The 18,232-nt window shown below is 43.0% G+C and overlaps 1 protein-coding gene across 1 annotated transcript; it reads left to right on the plus strand.

The window, feature by feature from the left end:
- Positions 1 to 281: 281 nt before the first annotated feature.
- On the plus strand, positions 282 to 16,906 carry LOC311499369 (uncharacterized protein; the record flags this gene model as incomplete). The annotated part of the gene is made up of 13 exons (XM_084560324.1): positions 282 to 684; positions 1,648 to 2,372; positions 3,666 to 3,774; positions 8,956 to 9,070; positions 9,180 to 9,293; positions 9,525 to 9,591; positions 9,753 to 9,981; positions 10,184 to 11,987; positions 12,069 to 12,242; positions 12,365 to 12,538; positions 14,820 to 14,866; positions 15,101 to 15,319; positions 16,560 to 16,906. 13 exons carry the CDS (start codon positions 282 to 284, stop codon positions 16,904 to 16,906), a joined length of 4,527 nt encoding a protein of 1,508 aa, XP_084416450.1.
- Between the last annotated feature and the right edge of the window lie 1,326 nt (positions 16,907 to 18,232).

Raw genomic sequence — 18,232 nt, forward strand, 5'->3', positions numbered from 1 at the left:
TCTCTCTTTGGATTACTGCCTTACCCCATGTATGGATGCTATGTTGATTAACAAGCTAGCACAAGGAGGGGGCCCGTAAAAACGAGGAGAAAGGTAAACCAAAGTGATATTCTGCTGTGGAAGGGACCTAAAACTGCACAAAAATGTCTGGAAGTGTGGGGCATATGGACAGTTTTGATAGCACAGTGGAGGACTGGACAATTTATGTTGAACGAGTGGAGCAGTATTGTTTGGCCAACGAAATAAGTAATGACCGTAAAGTCGCGGTATTACTCAGTGTAATGGGAGCCAAAACATACAACTTGCTCCGCAGCCTCATCGCACCCGTCAAACCGGCTGACAAAACCTTTAAAGAGATCACGGAAATCCTGAAAAGGCACCTAAATCCGACACCACTGGTGATAGCGGAGCGCTTCAGGTTTCACAAGAGAAATCAATCAAAGACTGAATCTGTATCGGAGTATATAGCGGAGCTCCGCAGGCTGTCGGAGCACTGTCAGTTCGGGGAGGGGCTATCAGACGCGCTGAGAGACCGGCTGGTCTGCGGGCTGCACAACGAGGGCATACAGAAACGCCTTCTGACAGAGGACAGATTGACTTTAATACGCGCACTGGAAATCGCCGTATCAATGGAAACTGCAGCAAAAGATGCCGGCGAATTACAAGGCAAAAGCTCTTCAGCATGTACAGTGCACAAATTTCACACAAAACGAAACAACGAAAAAACACAGTCCTGCTACAGATGTGGTAAAAAGTCACATGATCCTGCAGATTGTTGGTTTAAGGACAAGGATTGCCGGCTGTGTCATAAAAAAGGGCACATACAGAAAATGTGTCAATCAAGACAGAGTGTGAAACACGGAAAGAAAACAGGAAAAAGAGACAAAGGGGTGCATGAAGTAACAAAGACAGACTCAGATGATTCAAATGAAGGGGATTTATCCTGTCTTGATCTGTACTCCACAGAAGTTGATGACAGTGAAGTGATTTGGCTGACACCTAAAGTTAATGGAATGCCATTAAAAATGGAACTGGACACCGGATCAGCACTGTCCGTCATATCCTTCAAAGACTACAAAGCACATTTCCCAAAGCTGAAGCTGAAACGTACAGCTGTGAGAATGAAAACGTACACAGGTGAGAGGGTCATTCCTCTGGGAAAACTTAAAGTAAAAGTAAAATATGAGAACCAGAGACGCAACCTTGAGTTATTTGTACTGAAGCATGGGGGTGTGCCACTGTTCGGACGCCAGTGGTTGCGTCAAGTCCGTCTCAACTGGAAAGAGATAAAGAGCATCAAAGCAACAATTAAACAGGCCAGTCAGTGTGCAAACAGGGAACTGACAAACATACTGGATAAACACTCAGAAGTGTTCAGAGAGGGCATTGGCACCCTAAAACACATCAAGGCACGGATTGAACTTGAGGAAAACGCAAAGCCAAGGTTTCACAAGGCTCGCCCTGTCCCATATGCCTTGCGACCAAAAGTGGAAGCAGAGCTTCAACACCTCGTGGATCAAGGGATTTTATCCAAGGTAGAATGGTCTGAATGGGCAACGCCAATAGTGCCCGTTGGCAAAAAGACAACAGACAAAGTACGCATCTGTGGGGATTTCAAAGTGACTGTGAATCCTGTTCTACATGCAGACCAGTATCCTCTTCCACGCATAGATGACATTTTTGCATCCTTGGCAAATGGTGAGCGTTTCTCAAAGATTGACCTTGCTCAGGCCTATCTTCAAATGGAAGTCGAAGAACAATCTCAAAAATACCTGACCATCAACACCCACAAAGGCCTCTATCAGTACAGTAGGCTAGTGTTTGGCATCACCAGTGCTCCAGCGATTTGGCAGCGTGCAATGGACCAAGTGCTGCAAGGGATACCAGGCACCCAATGCTACCTGGATGACATTATTGTAACTGGCCATGATGATGCCACTCATTTGGCAAACCTTGAGGCTGTTCTGACTCGACTGGAGGAATATGGACTGAGAGCTAACAGGAGAAAATGTGAGTTTTTCAAAGACTCCGTTGAGTACTGTGGACACAAAATTGACAGACAAGGGCTTCACAAGACGCAGGACAAGATTCTGGCTGTCCTGAATGCTCCACAGCCAGAAAACGTGAGCCAGCTGCGCTCATTCCTGGGCTTAATCAACTATTATCACAAGTTTCTGCCCAACCTGTCGACTGTGTTACACCCGTTAAATGCACTGCTGCAGCAGAACACCAAATGGATGTGGACTAAAGACTGTGCAAATGCTTTTGCAGCGGCCAAGCAGCTCATAACCTCTGATGAAGTGCTGACACACTATGACCCATGCCTTCCCCTGCGTCTAGCCTGTGACGCGTCACCGTATGGCATTGGTGCCGTACTGTCACACAGAATGACTGATGGGTCAGAGCGACCTATTGCTTTTGCTTCTCGCTCCTTAACACCTGCAGAACGCAATTATGCACAAATTGACAGAGAGGCTTTGAGCTTGGTATGGGGTGTGAAAAAGTTTAACCAATACTTGTATGGACAACATTTCACTCTGATTACTGATCACCAGCCCCTGGTATCCATCTTCAGTCCTCAAAAGGGTGTTCCACCCATGGCAGCTGCCCGCCTGCAGCGTTGGGCTTTGTTCTTAGGAGCACACACATATACCATAGAGTATAAAGGTACTAAACTGCATGGAAATGCGGATGGACTGTCTCGCCTCCCACAAACAACATCTGAAAAGGCTGGCGACCCTGCTGTGGGACTACACATGTCCCAGATGGAACTTCTTCCTGTCACAAACACACAAGTGAAAAATGAGACAAGAAATGACCCTGTCCTAGCCAGGGTCTATGCTTTGACTGTGAATGGCTGGCCAGCACATGGAGATGCTCAGTTTCCAGAGTACTCTGTGCGACGAGATCAACTCTCAGTGTGTCAAGGATGCATCATGTGGGGGTCGCGAGTTATTGTGCCTCCAAAACTGCGCTCAAGAGTGCTTGCCTCCTTACACGAAGGACACCTGGGTGTAGTTAAAATGAAAAGCCTTGCGAGAAGTTATGTGTGGTGGCCTGACATGGACAGCCAAATTGAAGACCTTGCTAAATCATGCCCTGGTTGTCAACAGACTCAGCGACAACCCCAACCTGCACCTGTCCACCCGTGGGAGTGGCCTGCCACCCCCTGGCAGCGCATTCACATTGACTATGCAGGCCCATTTTTGGATCACATGTTTCTCATTGTGGTTGATGCTCATTCCAAGTGGCCTGAAATCTTTATGGTCAAGAAAGCAACAGCTACTAAGACAGTGGATCTACTGAGAATGCTTTTTGCACGCACAGGCTTGCCTCTGCAGATAGTGAGTGACAATGGCAGCCAGTTCACAGGGGAGGAGTTTCAATGCTTTCTCAGGAGCAATGGCATACGGCACATCACATCAGCGCCGCATCATCCCGCAACAAATGGATTGGCAGAACGTTTTGTTCAAACATTCAAGCAGTCTCTGAAAGCGAGTAGGAAGGAGGACATACCGTTGAAACAGAAAATAGCCAAATTCCTGCTGGCATACAGAAATGCTGCACATGCTACAACAGGACAGACACCTGCAATGCTGTTCATGGGAAGAAATCTGAGATCACGCTTGGATTTGCTTAAACCGGACATTCACAAACATGTTCAGGAGAAACAGTGTTCCCCCAGTCAGCAACAAACTACATTGAGAACTTTTGACATTGGACAGAGGGTGCTTGCCAGAGACTATCGCAGTCCGACCCAGAAATGGCAGCCTGGTGAGATACTAACACAGACAGGACCCCTGTCCTACACTGTTCGTGTGGGGCCCAACATGATCTGGCGGAGGCACGTTGATCAACTCTTGGATGCACCGGCTGGAGAAATTCCCACACCGCCAGAGCACTCAACTCAGGACGCTGACGACACACTCATGACACAAAGCTGTGTCACTGTCAACGGTGACGTTCCAGTACCAGAAACTGTGGACTCTAATCTTCAGAGTGTAACAGGTTCAGAAGCCCCAGCACGGCGTTACCCTGAACGAAGCCGGAAACCACCTCTGAGGCTTGACTTGTAGTTCATGTTATAAAGAGTTCATTAAGCTGATTGTTGCTGTGAAAAGGAAGCTTATGTTTGGTTATGTATAACATTCCATAATGGTAATGGTGCCTCAGATTTCTTTAAAGTATGAAAATGTTTTCCTTCTGAAACATTATATTTTTGTTGTTGTTGGTTGCTGTGGATTTAAAGCACATCAATGCTGGAAGGGAGGAATTGTTATGTATTGACAATAAGCATAATTTTATTGTTATGCATAGAAATTATAAGGGCACTATTTTATGTTGGTTGTTAAAGCAGCTTAGCGGAGTGATATATCTGTGATGTGGATTATTGATGAATGCTGCAGTAAACTGAAGACCACGTGAAAAGAACAGTTTGTGTCTGACTCGTTTTATTGCTTATGTACTGGGAGAAACATAACAACCCTGCTACTGTGAGTTCAGTAAAGTTACTAACTGTGCGTCTGGTTCCTCTTACTGACTCACCCACACCACAATAGAAACTTCAACAGTTCTCTAAAAATCATTGGAAAACACCCAACTGTCAAGTGTCAATATTGCAACGCATTAGAAACAGTAGAACATGTACTTCTGGAATGTAGTCAGTACTAACAACATAGACGGATACTAAAAGAAAAACTGGAAGAACAAAAAATTGGAAGAGCCGAAAGAACTGCTGCAGTTGAATCTAGACATGTGGGATACAGGTTAGTATTCAAATATTTGGAGAAAAAAAAAAACTGGGCTAAGCAAGAGAATTTAAAAACAGAAGGTGGCAGTAATGAACCATGAGCTGTTTGCTCACCGCCATAAAAATAGAAGAAGAAGAAAAAGAAGAAGACAAAAAAAAAAAGAAGCAGGAAGCAGCTTCTTTCCTCCACTCACGAAGGTAGAAAGAGTCAGTAAATCAACCTGAGGTGAGTTCAGCAGGTGAGAGTCCAACATGATTCACTGGATCATCATCATCTTTCTTCATATTTAACCGAAACACGGAGGAAATGTGGCCTCAGGTTAGAAACCATTTCAAGTTGATCAAGTTAACCTGGTTTAAACATTTAATGTCATTTAAAAACGATGCAGACAAAATTCCAACATGTGGTGTTTGTAAATGACTTCAATCAAATGAGATCAGACTGGTTTCCTCTCTAACGCTGCTCTCCTGACTGTTTTTGAGAAGTACACTACAGGTTTCAGATTAACTCCTGTCAGAGCAGAGAAACCAGCCTCGCATAGGTAAGTTGTAGTGAAGGGCATCAAAACTCTCAACGCCTGCTTTGCCAGGACTGTGTATGATGGTCTTGACTCAGTCCAAAAATCCACAAGTGGCTTTCGTTTGAACTGCAGTTGTAGTGTTCCATCAGCTGACAGCTCGATCAGCTGTTCCTGCTCGTAAACGTCAGCTGTGGGACCGTAAGGGAAACTTCAAAGATGCTTGAGATGTGTCCACAAGTGGGAAGTATTTCTTTAGCTGCTCGGCGAGTTGGTTGAGGTGTTCGATTATGAGACTTTTCACATGCTCACCCAGGTCCACATAGTTTTCGCTCAAGAACTTGTGAAGTGTAGAGAAACACAGGAGTGTGTTCCCCCTCACACAGCTCGCCCAGAACCGTAGCTTCTTAATCATATCTTCGATCTTGTCTTGCGTGTTGAACACGGTAACACTGACTCACTGCAGACTTAGATTCAGTTCATTCAGAACAGAAAAGATGTCCACCAGGTAGGCAAGCCTTTTCAGAAAGTCTTCGTCATGTAGACTGGAAGTCAAATGAAACGGATTGTCCTTAAAAAAACTGCTGAAGCGTGTCGCAGTTCAGAAAGCCTTGTAAACACTTTTCCTTCTGCTGGACCCATAACATTTCTCTTCTCTGTTGTCTCAGATTCCTTAATCTCTCTTGATTCCTCTCCTTCCTCATCATCCTTCTCAACTTGAGATATTCCACCTGCCACTTTCCCTGATTTCAGCCATTTGATCATATTTGTGAAAATGAATGAAATGAATAACGTAAGAGGTTACAAGCTAGGTGTGTAGAAAAAGAAAAAAACTTCTCCGCCATTACATTTTTCCTCTCGTGCACCCCCTAGTGGCAGCTCGCGCACCACACTTTGGGAATCCCTGATCTAAAGGACAGATATCAGTAGATCTGCTTTAAGTTCTGTTTTTAAAAGTTGACACAGCTCAATAAATAAAATGAATACTAAAAACTGGCAGGTCAATTCAGATTAACAGATGTGTTGATAAGGCTGGCGTCATGGAACCAGGAAGTGAATTCTGGTGAAATGATTAATTCATCTGTTTATTAAAATGTTTTAATTTGTGTAAATATCTAAAAGAAAAGGAAAAACTATTAAAATGGCCTGAAACATGATTACATGCAGCATTTAAAGATGATACAGTCAAAGTATTGATAAAACCAACAACTTTTAATTTTTTTCTGTCGACTAAAACAAAGAGAAAGTTAATATGAGACTTAACTTTCTACTAACGTGATTAAAAAACTAAAAGAGCAACAAGACAAAAAAAACAAAACAATAAACCAGGAAGTAGTCTCTATGGTGACCTCTGGTCAAGAAAGTAGTCTCCGTGGTGACCACTGGTCCAGGTGTGTTGGAGGCTGTCTCTCCTAATCAGACCAGGCTTTCCCCAGAAAGTGTTCCAAAGGAGGAATACAACAATGGGTGTAGCACCAAATTCTGGGCCCTGTACACTCTTAATGTCACTGGGCCCCTATCCATGCCAGTGCACAAAGCATGCAAGCAAAAAATAAATAAAAATGGGGGCATTTATTTATAAATAAATAAGCATAAATTGTGTTTTAAGCTAAAATCAGATCAAATTATATTGATGACTGGTTCTTTTATTCACCACCTGAGTTGATGCATTTGGCCTACTTGTGCTCAAACACCTATAAACATTAGGCTACACCTTTTTTGTGTACTGTGTTTTGATGACACATTTTGATTTAAAAACACTTTCTATTTCTTTTTCTTTCCGCTCTTTCTTTTTCTGGTACCCTGATTTGTGTTTTTTGGGTGACATGATGACAGTTAGCCTCCAGGTCATTCAGTCTGCACTCACTGACCTACTTGTTGCCGGCTGCTGTCTTTGGGCGAACAAAACCATTTTGCGTCTCCAAGAGGGGGGCCCCAGAATGTCTGATATGTCGGGAGGGTTGTGACACAAAGTTCATTCTCTCAGTTGATGTTATCAGTATATTTGAAATACATTATGACACCAATTAATTGGAGGGCCCAATTCATTCATTTAAAAAAAATAATTCATGGGCCCTCTCCCTACTCGGGTCCTGGGTAGTCAAGTCCCCCACCACCACCACCACCACCACACCCGTGGGTGTTGGACACCACCTAGATAGATAGGTAAACTGACACACCGATTCCACATTAAGTTTAGTGAAGCAGAATTCTTCAGTTTTTCCACATTAAACATGAACCAGGTGAACTTCCTCAGACATGAACCAGCAGCAGTTTGTCATGTCACTTAAGCAGAATCTGAACAATCTGGAGGGAGTAAGGGAGGCGTCACGTCCTCATAGTATTCATTTCTAAATAAATACATGTGAACATTTTGGTTTCATTAATCATTCTGACAGAAAGTGGAGGTTAGAGTGATTTCAGTTGTGGAGAGATGTGTACTGATTCTTTTGACTTGTTAGTGACTACTGAAACTTTATGAACAAAATGAATAGATTTTAACAGTTCTTCTGCAGGATGTGACTGACTGTGAACAGCTTTTACTGACTGTTAGGAACTACTTTGAACCTCAAGATGTTTTGTGAATATGGTTCTAGTTTAGATAATGTTTATATAGTTATTACCATCTAGTGCACCAATGGAGAACTACATCATCTCATATGGATCATGTCAGTCAGTTAACGGAGAGGAACAAGAAACAGTTCCCTCTGACTGCAGGGAACCTCCCACTGGTTAAACTGGTTTAACGTCACTCTGATGTGTTTACAGACTCTGAAGTTATGAGGATGTGACGACGTCCTCAGATCAAATCCAATACTGCAACAACTTTTCTAGGTGGTTACAGAGCGATAGTTGCTGCTCTGTCTATATTATATTATATTATATTATATTATATTATATCTAAGCTGCTTCTTTTAAGGTGTGAGAAAAACGTCTTTTCAGTTCTTCTATATGTCCTGAATATATAAAGAATTGACAATAAAAATCTTTGAATTTGAATCAAAGCAAGAAAACACACGAAATGATCTAAAGATAAAGAAACATTTATAAACACTCTGATTACATTCAGTTCATCTCACTTTTTTACTGACCAGTAAAAGATGTTTCTTCATGACTGACTGCTTTTAAATATCTACTTGACGTCTGCAGGTGTACAGATCATTAAGAACCTCTGAGTTAAAGAACAGTCACTCATGTGTTTTACTGGTGAATAAAAGATGAAGTGATTATAACCTGTAACCTAAAAACTATGCAGGGAGTGTCAGAACTAGTGTGACAGCTTAGATAAAACATAGCTGCATTTTACCAGCTGTCAACACATCCATCAATTCATTTTCATTTTTAAGTTCCAATCCTAAACAATAAAGTTACAAACAGAAAGCACTTGGTGCAGATTGGTAAAATGTCCTGGTCATATTTCATGACTTTATAAAATGTTGGACTGTGTGAAAAACTAAATATATTTGGAGATCTAACAGTCTGAGGTCATTACTGGAAGAACATAAACTTATTAATTTTTAAGTATTGAGAAGAGCAACTACTTCAAAATAAAGTTTAAAGAAAATCATTCCCAGGAATTCATTATTTGTATTAGATTATACATAAGACTCCATGTGATTGCTGTTTCACTCTGAACTGATTATAAGGAATATGTCACTGTTAAAATGTTATGTCTTGTGTTTGTAGGAAGATCTAACAGAAGAAATAAGACTATCCTGTATCCAGCTGTGTCCATGGAGAGAGACCAGTCTAAGAGTCAACCTGTTGACTTCAAACATGGACAGAAGTCAGCTGATCCAGGGTAAGAAAAGAAAAAATGCATTTATCTGACAAAGATGTGACTTTAAGCTTTGAAGTTCCAGTTACAAAATAACTCAGAATGTGAATTAATCTGCATTATATTTTAACAGGATCCATCAGCAAAGACCAGATCCCTCTGGAGTCACATCTGTGTCCATGAAGAGTGACTGGTCTATGGATACACATGTTGTCTTCAAAGATGAAGAGCAGTCTGCTGATCCAGGGTCAGAATTAACACAGATCTATTAATCATTATTCAGTTCTGTTCATTAGACTGTCATGTTTTAGTCCAGAGTTTATCTGTCATTTAGTTTCCTCTGTTAAAACACCACATTCAGTAATCAGAGCAGTGTTTGTTGTTCTCATCTTGTGTTTGTGGCATCAATAAAATGATGATCATCACCAAAGTGTGTTTGTTAAAGAAGTTAGTTTGAATCAAAGATGTTTCTCCACAGACTTCAGCAGGAGATCTCAGTGGTTTCCAGTGATCATCATCACAAAGACCTGGATTCCATATTCATGGTGAGTAAATGTTCAATCACAGCTACTACTGCTAACCTCAACAACCACAAACTAGCATTCTGGTTGGAGAAGTCTTCATGTTGAATGCTGTCAACAAGCAGCCTTTCAGATCAACATGATTGTGTTCTGATCATTTAAGTTGGATTATTATTCTGTTCCAGCTGCTGGAGGAGAACATCATCAGTTTTATGAAGAACGAGCTGAAGAAGATCCAGAAGGTTCTGAGTCCAGATTACCCAGAATGCTTAGAGAGTCTGAGGGAGGATGAGGAGGTGTTGGAGGGTGAGGATGAAGAGCAGAGGAGGAGCAGCAGAGATTTATTTGTGAAGATCACAGTGAACTTCCTGAGGAGAATGAAGCAGGAGGAGCTGGCTGACTGTCTGCAGAGCAGTAAGAGGATTTAACAGCTTTAACTTGATGGAAAGAGGAAATGGAGGAAACATGGGAGAAGTTTATATTTCTAGACTCTGATGTTAATATGATGAAAACATCTGAATCACATCTATGAATTCTTCTGGACTGAAAACAGTCACATGTGAATGTTATTAAAATGAATGAGTTCACTGATTCATTACATTTCTTGTTCATTCAGGAACTCGTGCTGCAGAGTGTGGACGTAAAGTTAAATCTACTCTGAAGGAGAAGTTCCAGTGTGTGTTTGAGGGGATTGCTAAAGCAGGAAACTCAAGCCTTCTGAATGAGATCTACACAGAGCTCTACATCACAGAGGGAGGGACTGCAGAGGTCAATGATGAACATGAGGTCAGACAGATTGAAACAGCATCCAGGAAACCAGACAGACCAGAAACAAGCATCAGACAAGAAGACCTCTTTAAAGCCTCACCTGGAAGACATGGACCAATCAGAAGAGTGATGACAAAGGGAGTGGCTGGCATTGGGAAAACAGTCTTAACACAGAAGTTCACTCTGGACTGGGCTGAAGACAAAGCCAACCAGGACATCCTCTTCATGTTTCCATTGACTTTCAGAGAGCTGAATGTGTTGAAAGAGAGAAAGTTCAGCTTGGTGGAACTTGTTCATCACTTCTTTACTGAAACCAAAGAAGCAGGAATCTGCAGCTTTGAAGAGTTCCAGGTTGTGTTCATCTTTGACGGTCTGGATGAGTGTCGACTTCCTCTGGACTTCCACAACACTGAGATCCTGACTGATGTTACAGAGTCCACCTCAGTGGATGTGCTGCTGACAAACCTCATCAGGGGGAAACTGCTTCCCTCTGCTCACCTCTGGATAACCACACGACCTGCAGCAGCCAATCAGATCCCTCCTGAGTGTGTTGACATGGTGACAGAGGTCAGAGGGTTCACTGACCCCCAGAAGGAGGAGTACTTCAGGAAGAGATTCAGAGATGAGGAGCAGGCCAGCAGGATCATCTCCCACATCAAGACAACACGAAGCCTCCACATCATGTGTCACATCCCAGTCTTCTGCTGGATCACTGCTACAGTTCTGGAGGATGTGTTGGAAACCAGAGAGGGAGGAGAGCTGCCCAAGACCCTGACTGAGATGTACATCCACTTCCTGGTGGTTCAGGCCAAAGTCAAGAAGGTCAAGTATGATGGAGGAGCTGAGACAGATCCACACTGGAGTCCAGAGAGCAGGAAGATGATTGAGTCTCTGGGAAAACTGGCTTTTGATCAGCTGCAGAAAGGAAACCTGATCTTCTACGAATCAGACCTGACAGAGTGTGGCATCGATATCAGAGCAGCCTCAGTGTACTCAGGAGTGTTCACACAGATCTTTAAAGAGGAGAGAGGACTGTACCAGGACAAGGTGTTCTGCTTCGTCCATCTGAGCGTTCAGGAGTTTCTGGCTGCTCTTCATGTCCATCTGACCTTCATCAACTCTGATGTCAACCTGATGGAAGAACAACAAACTACATCTCTGTTGTCTAAAGTCTTTAAAAACAAACCTAAACTAACACGTCTCCATCAGAGTGCTGTGGACAAGGCCTTACAGAGTCCAAATGGACACCTGGATTTGTTCCTCCGCTTCCTCCTGGGTCTTTCACTGCAGACCAATCAGACTCTCCTACGAGGCCTGCTGACACAGACAGGAAGTAGCTCACAGACCAATCAGAAAACAGTTCAGTACATCAAGGAGAAGATCAGAGAGAATCTGTCTGCAGAGAGAAGCATCAATCTTTTCCACTGTCTGAATGAACTGAATGATGGTTCTCTAGTGGAGGAGATCCAACAGTCCCTGAGATCAGGAAGTCTCTCCACAGATAAACTGTCTCCTGCTCAGTGGTCAGCTCTGGTCTTCATCTTACTGTCATCAGAAGAAGATCTGGACGTGTTTGACCTGAAGAAATACTCTGCTTCAGAGGAGGCTCTTCTGAGGCTGCTGCCAGTGGTCAAAGCCTCCAACAAAGCTCTGTAGGTGGATTTAGGAACTATTTGAAACATGATTCATTTAGTAAATGACAAATAAAACATTTGATGTTGATTCTTCTTCAGGCTGAGCAGTTGTAACCTCTCAGAGAGAAGCTGTGAAGCTCTGTCCTCAGTTCTCAGCTCCCAGTCCTCCAGCCTGAGAGAGCTGGACCTGAGTAACAACAACCTGCAGGATTCAGGAGTGAAGCTGCTGTCTGCTGGACTGGAGAGTCCTCACTGTAAACTGGAAACTCTCAGGTCAGGATACAGCTGGTTGTTGATCAGTTAAATCCTGATTTAGGTTCATGTTGGTGCAGAAGTTCAACATCTGGAGGATTTTCCTTCTTCTTCTTGAGTTTCTGATATTTTTCTGTCTCCAGTCTGTCAGGTTGTCTGATCACAGAGGAAGGCTGTTCTTCTCTGGCCTCAGCTCTGAGCTCCAACCCCTCCCATCTGAGAGAGCTGGACCTGAGCTACAACCATCCAGGAGACAAGGGAGTGAAGCTGCTGTCTGCTGGACTGGAGGATCCACTCTGGAGACTGGACACTCTCAGGTATGGATAGACAACATGAGCTCACACAGTGTAGGTTTGTCAGTAGTGTTGTAGTACTCGAGACCGGTCTTGGTCTCGAGACTGCATTTTCAAGGTCTTGGTCTTGTCTCGGAATCGATTGCATTTTTGCTCGGTCTTGTCTCGGTCTCGGTCGTGCTGGACTCGGGATTTTTCGTCAAGACCAGTCGAGACAATGTGATTTTTGGAATGACGTGAGCAAAAACCGCGGCCAGCACGGGCTTTCCTGGAAGGGCCAACATGTCTGCGGTGTGGACGTACTCAATATATCTGAGAAAGACCCACGGATAGCGATTTGCAAAATGTGTAATGCTGACATTTCAAGGGGGGTGCATCTACAGAAGAATTTCTCCACGTCGGGTTTAATTTATCGCCAAACATCCAGATCGCTATGCTGAATACGAGAGGGATGCGGCAGCGACACAGAAAAGGAAAATCTCTCCGAGCACGCACACTCTACAATTAGAACGCGTTATTTGAATTAAATTGCAATAAAGGTACACACGACCCACAACATAAATAACAAAGAGCATAGGCTCAGGAACAGATATATATATATATAAAAAAAAAAAATTCATCTGAGGATTTTCAAGAGCAGTGCAGGTGGCTCGGTGCGCATATACAGTAGTAGAAGAAGATAACTTCTTCTCCGCCATTACATTTTTCATCTCGCGCACCCCCTAGAGGCAGCTCGTGCACCCCCACCACACTTTGAGAATCCCTGCCTTAGATGATCAGCCGTTATTATTTGTTTTTTGATGGGGGCGAGGGTGAAGTGTGTTACCAACAATTTGAAATAAATTTATTTTTCAATATGACAAATAGACTAATGCTTCTGTTTATAAAGTTCGGTCTCTGTCTTAGACTTGGTCTCGCCCCTCCTCAGTCTTGGTCTTGTTCTTGGTCTTGGTATGCTCTGGTCTTGGTCTTGACTCTGTCTCGGGTTCGGTGGTCTTGACTACAACACTATTTGTCAGTAACACTTTATAATAATACTATGAAGCATTAGTAAAGCATTGGAAAACACTTAATTTATAATTTATAAAGCATTAGTCCAACATTAAAAGATCATTAGTAAGCAGGTTATAAATGCAGCTGTAAATGCTTCATTCATCATTTATAAGCATCTGTATAACATGTTTAATAATTGTATTTTCATTCTTTACAAAGAATTAATGTATTTAGAAACTAGTTATTAAGGAGTTTTCAGTGGTCCATAAGAAAACTTACAAAGTGTAAGTAAAGGAATAAGCATCTTATTATTGACACATGTATTAATAGTTACTAAGTGTGTTAATAGATGGTTTGTAAACATGTAATCTTACTGTAATTCATGGTTAATTAAGGTAGTCCTTAACCATTTAAACTTAATGTAAAGTGAGGACTATTTATGCCTTATAAAGTATTTATAAAGGCTCAGTTAACAGGAAATAAAGACAAATACAACTCAGTGATACAGAACATCCATATATTTATTTCAACTTTACATTTAATATTTAACATTACATTATTACTGCTATTCAAGCCCAATAGTTTAACAATTTAAAGTCAAATGTTACATTTAGAAAAACATCAATATTAAAGTGAACACATCTGGGCTGTAACAAGGAATCAGTGATGAAGTGAAGACTTTCAAATTGTTCTCTGCACTGACCAGAAGTCCTGTTAGTCCAGCTCTTCATCTCATGTTGGACGTCACTGCAGCCTGTCTGGATCAGCTGGAGGAAAACTATACACAGACAAACAGACATGTCAAATAATGTTATATTACATACTGAATACAACCCTTAGCACTGTTCAACAGGTCATCATTTATTTAAGGAAAAAGGCTGACCACCACAGTCATCAGATTATGTTCTCAGTATGACAGTGTTTGTTCTTGTTTAGTTCCAGGCTTATTTCTGACAATCACAGTCAAATGAATGTACAAGTAAACTATATTGACTTGTGTAAGACACCACTGGCATACATTTAGCAGACCTTTTAACAGTTAGTGACAAGAAGGTGTCTGTTTTAGACAGAATATTAATACAAAGAATCACATTTTGGTTTCATGATCAATATTTGACAGTGGAGACTGAGCTCTGTTTATTTCTACATTTCATTATCTTTCAGACAGTGAAACATCAGAGACAGTCTATACTGATGAGTTTCAGTCTGTTTCTGTGTCTCACTGATAAACTGATGAACTCTGCTTCATGTTGAACAGCAGTTAGGACTCATGTTGGATAGAAAATCATTCTGACTGTGTTTCTTCCTCCAGGATGGACCACGGTGGAGAGCAGTGGTTAAAACCTGGTCTGAGGAAGTGTAAGTTTGACTAATGATGATAAAACATCAAAGTGTCAGTTTGTCTATAAGTACAAAGCTGATAGTTGTGGTATTTATTCATTCAAACATCACTGACAAGAGAATCCTGACTAAAAGTATCATCATTAAACTTTCTATTAATGAATAACAGATCAGTGAGGAAAGAAAGAAGAAATCCATCAGATGTGTCAGATGATAAACTGCAGCTGTGTTGTGTCCTTTTCTCTCCATCAGATTTCTGTCAACTTGAAGTGGACACAAACTCAGTCAACACAAACCTCAAACTGTCTGACATCAACAGGAAGGTGACACATGTGATAGAGGAGGAGCCATATCCTGATCATCCAGACAGATTTAACTGGTCTCAGCTGCTGTGTAGAAATGTTCTGACTGGTCGCTGTTACTGGGAGGTTGAGAGGAGAGGAGGTGTTGATATACACTATATTACCAAAAGTATTCGCTCACCTGCCTTTACTCATTCTATGAACTGAAGTGCCATCCCATTCCTAACTCATAGAATTCAATATGATGTCGGTCCACCTTTTGCAGCTATTACAGCTTCAACTCTTCTGGGAAGACTGTCCACAAGGTTGAGGAGAGTGTTTATAGGAATTTTTGACCATTCTTCCAAAAGCGCATTGGTGAGGTCACACACTGATGTTGGTCGAGAAGGCCTGGCTCTCAGTCTCCGCTCTAATTCATCCCAAAGGTGTTCTATCGGGTTCAGGTCAGGACTCTGTGCAGGCCAGTCAAGTTCATCCACACCAGACTCTGTCATCCACGTCTTTATGGACCTTGCTTTGTGCACTGGTGCACAGTCATGTTGGAAGAGGAAGGGGCCCGCTCCAAACTGTTCCCACAAGGTTGGGAGCATGGAATTGTCCAAAATGTTTTGGTATCCTGAAGCATTCAATGTTCCTTTCACTGGAACTAAGGGGCCAAGCCCAGCTCCTGAAAAACAACCCCATACCATAATTCCTCCTCCACCAAATTTCACAGTTGGCACAATGCAATCTGAAATGTACCGTTCTCCTGGCAACCTCCAAACCCAGACTCGTCCATCAGATTGCCAGATGGAAAAGCGTGATTCATCACTCCAGAGAACGCGTCTCCACTGCTCTAGAGGCCAGTGGCGGCGTGCTTTACACCATTGCATCCGACGCCTTGCATTGCACTTGGTGATGTGTGGCTTGGCTGCAGCTGCTCGGCCATGGAAACCCATTCCATGAAGCTCTCTGCGTACTGTACTTGGGCTAATCTGAAGGTCACATGAAGTTTGTAGCTCTGTAGCAATTGACTGTGCAGAAAGTCGGCGACCTCTTTGCACTATGCGCTTCAGCATCCGCTGACCCCTCTCCGTCACTTTACGTGGCCTACCACTTCGTGGCTGAGTTGCTGTTTTTCCCAAACGCTTCCATTTTGTTATAATAGAGCTGACAGTTGACTGTGGAATATTTGGGAGCGAGGAAATTTCACGACTGGATTTGTTGCACAAGTGGCATCCTATGACAGTTCCACGCTGGAATTCACTGAGCTCCTGAGAGCGGCCCATTCTTTCACAAATGTCTTGTTTCACAGTCTGCATGCCTGAGTGCTTGAATTTATACACCTGGGGCCAGGCCAAGTGATTAGAACACCTGATTCTGATCATTTGAATGGGTGAGCGAATACTTTTGGTAATATAGTGTATCAGTGAGTTACAGAGGAATCAGAAGGAGAGGATACAAGAATGACAGCTGGTTTGGATGTAATGATCAGTCCTGGAGACTGAGCTGCTCTAATGATGGTGGTTACTATGTCTGGCACAATAACATAAGAACATTCATCTCCTCCTCCTCTGTCTCTAACAAAGTATCAGTGTATGTGGACTGTCCTGCTGGAACTCTGTCCTTCTACAGAGTCTCCTCTGACAAACTGATCCACCTCTACACCTTCAACACCACATTCACTCAACCTCTCTATCCTGGATTTAGATTCTGGTCATCATCTGGTTCCTCATTGTCTCTGTGTTCTCTGGAGGAAGGAGAGTCTTTGAAGTGACAGCAGCTTCAGCTCTGAGGTTTAAATGTTGATGGTGGATGATGTTCCTCTTTGGTTTACAGTTGAATCACTGATTGTGATTTGATGTCAGAATATGTTTGGTCTTAGAAGTAGTGAAATGATCTCCTAACCACTGAACTCCTGGAAGAACTGGACTGACTTTGATGATCACTTCTATCTGGATAATCCTGGACACATGAAGATCAAACTGAGAGGTCTCATGTCTGAAACTGGTTATTGTGAATTCAGCTCTATATGTATCCTGAACTGCAAACAGTATTACTCTATATTTTCCATTTGCTGAAGTATAAGTTTTCCTGTTAAAATATTTTTCTACTCTGTGACCACACCGCTATCTAATCAGCCTTGATGATTTTACCTCGTGTAACTGTATTAATGTATTTCTCCATAATCACTGATGTTTAATGTAACATCTTTTGAACGACTGGTGCTGGCCCATCTGAAGGACATCACGGATCGCCTGCAGTTTGCCTATAGAGCAAACTGGTCAGTAGATGATGCAGTCAACATGACTCTCCACTACATCCTGCACCACCTAGACTCTGCAGGGAATTACGCACGGCTCCTATTTGTGGACTTCAGCTCTGCATTCAACACCATCGTCCCAGAGCTTCTCCACCAAAAACTGTCCCAGCTCACCGTGCCCCTCTCCACCTGTCAGTGGATTACCAGTTTTCTGACTGACAGGAGACAACAGGTGAAACTGGGTAACTTCACATCCAGCACCCGGTCCCTCAGCACTGGCGCCCCCCAGGGATGCGTTCTCTCCCCACTGCTCTTCTCCCTTTACACCACTGACTGCATCTCAAGGGACCCTTCTGTGAAACTCCTGAAGTTTGCAGACGACACCACCGTCATTGGACTCATCCGGGACGGCGACGAGTCTGCATACAGAAGGGAAGTGGAACATCTGGTCCTCTGGTGCAGTCAGAACCACCTGGAGCTAAACCCGCTCAAAACTGTGGAGATGACAGTGGACTTCAGGAAGAGACCCCCATCAACCCCTCCTCTCACAATCCTAACAGGACAGTCCCAACAGCAGACTCATTCAGGTTCCTAGGGTCCACAATCGCACGGGACCTGAAGTGGACCTCCCACATAGACTCCATAAGGAAGAAGGCCCAGCAGAGGCTGTACTTTCTGCATCAGCTCAGGAAGTTCAACCTGCCTCAGGAGCTGCTGATCATCTTCTACACTACAATAGTCCAGTCTGTCCTGACCACGTCCGTCACAGTCTGGTTTGGATCCGCCACCAGACATGACAGGGACAGACTGCAGAGAACAGTCAGGTCTGCAGAGACGATC

Source organism: Chelon labrosus (genome assembly GCF_963514085.1).
Source record: "Chelon labrosus genome assembly, chromosome: 14".
Classification (NCBI taxonomy): domain Eukaryota; kingdom Metazoa; phylum Chordata; class Actinopteri; order Mugiliformes; family Mugilidae; genus Chelon; species Chelon labrosus.